Source organism: Echinococcus granulosus (assembly GCF_000524195.1).
Source record: "Echinococcus granulosus chromosome Unknown EG_S00027, whole genome shotgun sequence".
In the NCBI taxonomy this organism is placed as follows: domain Eukaryota; kingdom Metazoa; phylum Platyhelminthes; class Cestoda; order Cyclophyllidea; family Taeniidae; genus Echinococcus; species Echinococcus granulosus.
This window is the reverse complement of record NW_020170407.1, coordinates 509,200-514,116: the sequence shown is the minus strand read 5'-3', so window position 1 is coordinate 514,116 and position 4,917 is coordinate 509,200. Positions and strand designations below refer to the sequence as shown.

General features: G+C 44.3%; 1 protein-coding gene across 1 annotated transcript; it reads left to right on the top strand. All coding sequences in view use genetic code 11, as the record gives it.

Annotated features, from left to right (window-relative positions):
• Positions 1-1,008: 1,008 nt before the first annotated feature.
• EGR_04391 (Bestrophin-2) lies at positions 1,009-4,740 on the top strand (the record flags this gene model as incomplete). The annotated part of the gene is made up of 6 exons (XM_024493640.1): positions 1,009-1,053; positions 1,097-1,262; positions 1,325-1,479; positions 2,299-2,376; positions 3,428-3,583; positions 4,546-4,740. The coding sequence occupies 6 exons, from the start codon at positions 1,009-1,011 to the stop codon at positions 4,738-4,740; spliced, it is 795 nt and encodes a 264-aa protein (XP_024351961.1).
• Between the last annotated feature and the right edge of the window lie 177 nt (positions 4,741-4,917).

The window sequence follows — 4,917 nt, the reverse complement described above, 5'->3', positions numbered from 1 at the left end:
CAAATATCTAGGGGGTTGAGTTATGCAGAAAAAAGTTTAGGGTAGAACGATCCTGTCGCTAGTCCGCTAGATTTGGTTGCTTGTAAGGAAGAAATTTTATTGTCAAACCTTCCATGTGCCCTGTTGTATGGTATAAAAAGTTAATTTATAAATGAGAGATTAAGTGAAAAACAGGTAGATGATAGATAAAAAAAAGAAAGTGTGAAAGAATTAATGGTTAAATAGATAGATAGACTTAAAAGACTTCCGAAGGAATGTCAAAGAAACGTCTACTGCCATTGTAGATGATACCACCAGAGAGGTGATAAGGTAAATAGAACCATCGAATGTATCTGTATTAGAAAAAATGAGGGGCTGATTGATGAAAGAAGGATGGATAGATGATTGGAGTGATGTGTGCGTGATTGGTTCCGCAAGAAGTTGACCAAGAACAAATGAATGAATAAATGAGGGCATTGATGGATGAACATTTGATGGGTGGTTGAAGGATAGACGGGTCTAACAAGGTTGGTCAGAGATGAATGCATCGTTAGCTTTGAAGAGGGGAGGCATTGAGTATGGGCAGTAGGATGGATTTTACTACATACGTCAAACGGGGCAAATCTGGAGGTGAAGGTTTTTTGTGCCTCGACATTCGTGGACCCACTCCACCACTTGATTGATATTTGAAAAACCTCGGTATAAAGCCAATTGTCAGCGCGCCCGAATCAACGTAGAATTGAATGCGCCAACTACACAAATAAACTCCTTTGTGGGAATGACTGCATTGCTCTATCCATCAGTGGACAAACGTCGAAAACCATCATGATGTTCGATGTGGGCTAAATATTCGCAATCTTTAATGATGAATGATGGTGTTCACTGTTGCTACAGAAGGAGTTGTCTACCATAGGTGATTTTGCTCCATACCACCAGCTGTTGTGCGTCAGCGAGACGTCCTAGATCGGATAGACATGTCACATGCTGAAGACATGTTGACAGCATTAATAGTTGTGCTGTTATCTAGAAATGCTACCACCAGAGTCATCATCTTCACTGATAGAATGCTGTTTGGTGTGTCATCAGCTTACAGTAGTGCGCTTCAAGTCATCTGTAGATATTGACGAGTTTGACGTCTAAGTCCTGGGTGGCAGGCAGTCTCGCGTTATGTGCGCGAACTTCCTCTAGCGCTGAAATTGCTACTGCCACTGCTACTACTGCCCCTGGCATTAGCGCTAACACTAGCACTAGCTCTGTTGCCTGCCATACCGTATTGATGGAGGGTATCCGCAGTGCAATTGTGACAAATCGGCAAAACTGATTCGTGATTATCCTTTCCTTCCAGGTATTTTAACTCAACGCGAGGGTGATCTAATCGACTCAACCAATCCAGTTGCAGCCCAGCCCTTTCTTCCTCTGGTTTGGGCCACGGCAATCTCAATGCGTGCTGAAAAGGACGGTTACATTCGCAACTCACACGCTCTGGTCAATCTAATTCAGGTAAATCTGATACGATGGGTCAGGCAAAATGCCCCTCTTGCTAGAGATTAAGCCAAGATTCCGTGTCTCATACCACCGTCAAACTCATTCGTGCAATACTGCCTCATCCTCTGAAAACTTTGCCGACTTCTGCTAGTGCTGACTGGCATCTCTTCTTGATAGTAGTATTTGACTGTCATATAGGAAGGAGGGTAGGTGGTTGGGGAAGAGAAGAGAGATGGTGGAGGCGGGAGTGGATGGCACTAGGTGGTTTCTTTCAACAGAAAATAGGCTTGAAATGGATGTGGTATTTATTGTAGTTATCGTCTTTTCTCTGTACACAACCGCACGTAATTACTAAACCGCATTAAGCTATTGAGTAGACCACATATTTGCCATATAAGAATCCAGCGACATGTAAAACAGGAAAGTAGAAACTGGAGTTTGAGTGGGGTCACCGTCAAATACGTGTAGTTATTTGAACTGGTGGGTATTCAACACAGGGATAAAATAAACCGACCATCGTGGAAGGTGATGTCAGGCTAACGATGTGACTGCCAGCCAACGAACGAGGTGCCCGCACATTTACACCGGCATATGATGGAATACCCTTTTGACACTGTAATGAGACCTTGCTTTTTAAGGTTGGTTAAACAAACAAATGGATGTGTGAGATAATTCTTAAATAAGCTTAACAGTGAGAGAACACTAGTGGTGGTGGGCAGTTAGGATATGACGGGAGGGGGTAGCGTGTGATTTCATTGCCTTACTTTGACCAGGAAAACGTGGCCTTCGTCTTCGACACAACACATGATTGTTGAGTTTTATTGTGGATTGTAGGTGATCAATGGCTTCCGAGAGTCGTTGCTGCGACTGTTTCTCATGGATAAAGTTTGTGTTCCATTGGTCTACACACAGGTGAGTTGTCATTGGCTAGTGCTCCTCTATGTGGCTCAATCATTCGTTTCTGATTGGATGGAGGAGGTGCTTTTCACAATGGAAAGATTGTCAGTCATAAGATGTCATGACAGATGTCCTCTAAATAATACGTTTGACACCATACCGTTGGCACCATTCCAACGACGCTAATTCTGTCACAAGACTGACTCTTGGGAATGCGCCAACTCGCCTCATCTCCCATATTCATACTTCCCTGAGATTTCTCTTAGTGACCATCATCCTCTCCTTGACATTAGTATTAGCAGTAGTCGATCTAATGCCAAGTGGAATCGGCAGTGGGATGGTGGAAGTGGAGGTGGGGATGGCAGAGGGAAGGTATTTAACTGCTACAGAGAAAGCGTTTGAAAAAGGTGGGTAGTACACACCTGTGTCATGTTTGGGAGAGCACTCTACATTGTCACGGGCAATTCATTAGTTCATCACCTTTTTGGAATCATTCTTTCGCATTTTAAAGTGCGGACGGTGGAGGGATTTTACGAAAACATAAGCAGCGAGCGAATCAAGCAAGGCTTTGGACGAAGTCCTCGAATCCATTTACTACTGTCTAGTTTTCTTCTCTGTGTTTGATTTAGTCCAATTTACTTATTTTTTCACGGATTTACTGTGTTTTCGCTGGGTAGCTGCGTAACGGGCCATCGTGACTCATTGCACAAAGTGTTGCCTTGTCACTGTCATTGGTATTAGTCAAAGGCAGGAATCAGTGTTACCACTATTAAGGAGCCACTTAGTCATAAGTTGTCTTTGGGGTTACGCTGAAATTGCCCAGTTTTTGACAAAAACTGGAATATTATTACGATGCCCAATAGCGCTACCACTAAACTGTCACCGGAGCTGCCCATTAGGGTGTTTTGAGTAGGTCTGAAAACAAGCCTTTAAAGGTGAGTAGAGGTATTTCACCATTTGACGTGGCATGTGTTGAGGTTGGGGCAGTTGTGTAACCACTGTCAAATCGTGCGTCGATGGGTGAAGTAACCGAAAAGGAAGCGTGTCGCCTTTTGACCCATTTTAGGTGGTCACATTGGCCGTATACTCCTACTTCCTGTCATCCATAATTGGTCGTCAGTTCATCGTCAACACATCCGACTACTCGGAGCCATTCAGGAAGGACTACTATGTTCCGCTGTACACGATTCTCGAGTTTATCGTGTACATGGGATGGTTGAAGGTGGGCGTTTCCTTGTTATTCTGCATAAGAAAACACCCTACACGACAATCACTGTGGGGGAAAGAAGGTGCATTTCCATTAGAAAATGAATAAGTGGAACAAAATTTGTTCAGTTTTCCAAAATTGTTGCCTCCTTGCTGCCTGTCATTTATTTTGGAACTTGTCAGATTGATGCTTCGATTATGGGTCAGAGTTGGAGAAGGAGTCGGGATCAGTTATTTACCGCTTTAATTCACTTCGCGCCTGCTTGTGATAGTAGTTGTGGAATAGGCAGCAGTTCCGCTGAAAACAACATGTCCTGCGTTGACTTAACACGGTCACACGCATCTAAAATGCCTCATTTCTCAACTTTATGTGATCTCATTAACATGCAAGTATAAAAGTAGTCAATTCCTTCAGTTCCGTGGTCGCATTTTCAAGTTGATTGACGTCGTGTCTGAACCCTGGATAAAGACATCATTCACCCCTGCAATCGGTGTTTCAGTGGCCTTCTTTACAGGGTGGGGGTATGAAAAGGCTGATGCTTTATTAAGGGAGAGTTAGTGAGTGGGGATGGGTTAGGGCATCGTGTGTTGTGAAGGTCCGACTACTCGATCATAATCTATCGTGGAACAATGGCGGTTCGGTGTGAAGTGGATAAGAGAAATGCTGGCCATTAGCCATGGGGAGATGCGATCAACACGTCACTGATGCGTTGTCAGAAGTTCATTTGTTGTGTGTTTGCAGCAAAGTGGTGTGACCGCCTGCATTTCAAAGTTCTCATAAATTTGTGGGCAACGATAATAATGAGAAGAAGTGGAAAGAAGTGATTTCGTCCGTGGGATCACTGAAGCATGTGGAGGAGGTTTGAGTGAATAGAAAACCAATTAAGCAGTGACACATGAGGATCCTTTCCAGAGTGAAGCACTTTGAATGCCCACTTGTCTCCTCCTTTCTTCCCACTACGGGTGTTTGTTCCACAGTTCTTCGAGCACTCTAAATTGGTGATGTGGGGTAGTGTGGCATTGGAAGGACGAGGCAACTCTACGTGCCAAATGCGCCAACTGCCTCGGGCAAATGCCGAGTTATCGACTGCTGTTGGGAGGCGCTGTGGGCGCCTTCGTGACTCTGTGTGGATGACCTCAAAACACACAGCGTTTTGCCCTCCTACCTGCTAACTGTCAGCTTCCAACTCCAGGCTCGTAACCCGTAAAGTGTAACTCGTGATTGCGTCAACACGGTGGAATTTTTTGTGCCTCAGATTACTCTGCTGGTTTAGTGGTCGTGCAAATGCTAATTTCGTAGTACCCACCCGTAGCAATGCATTTGCTACCACCTTAAATCCTACTGAATTT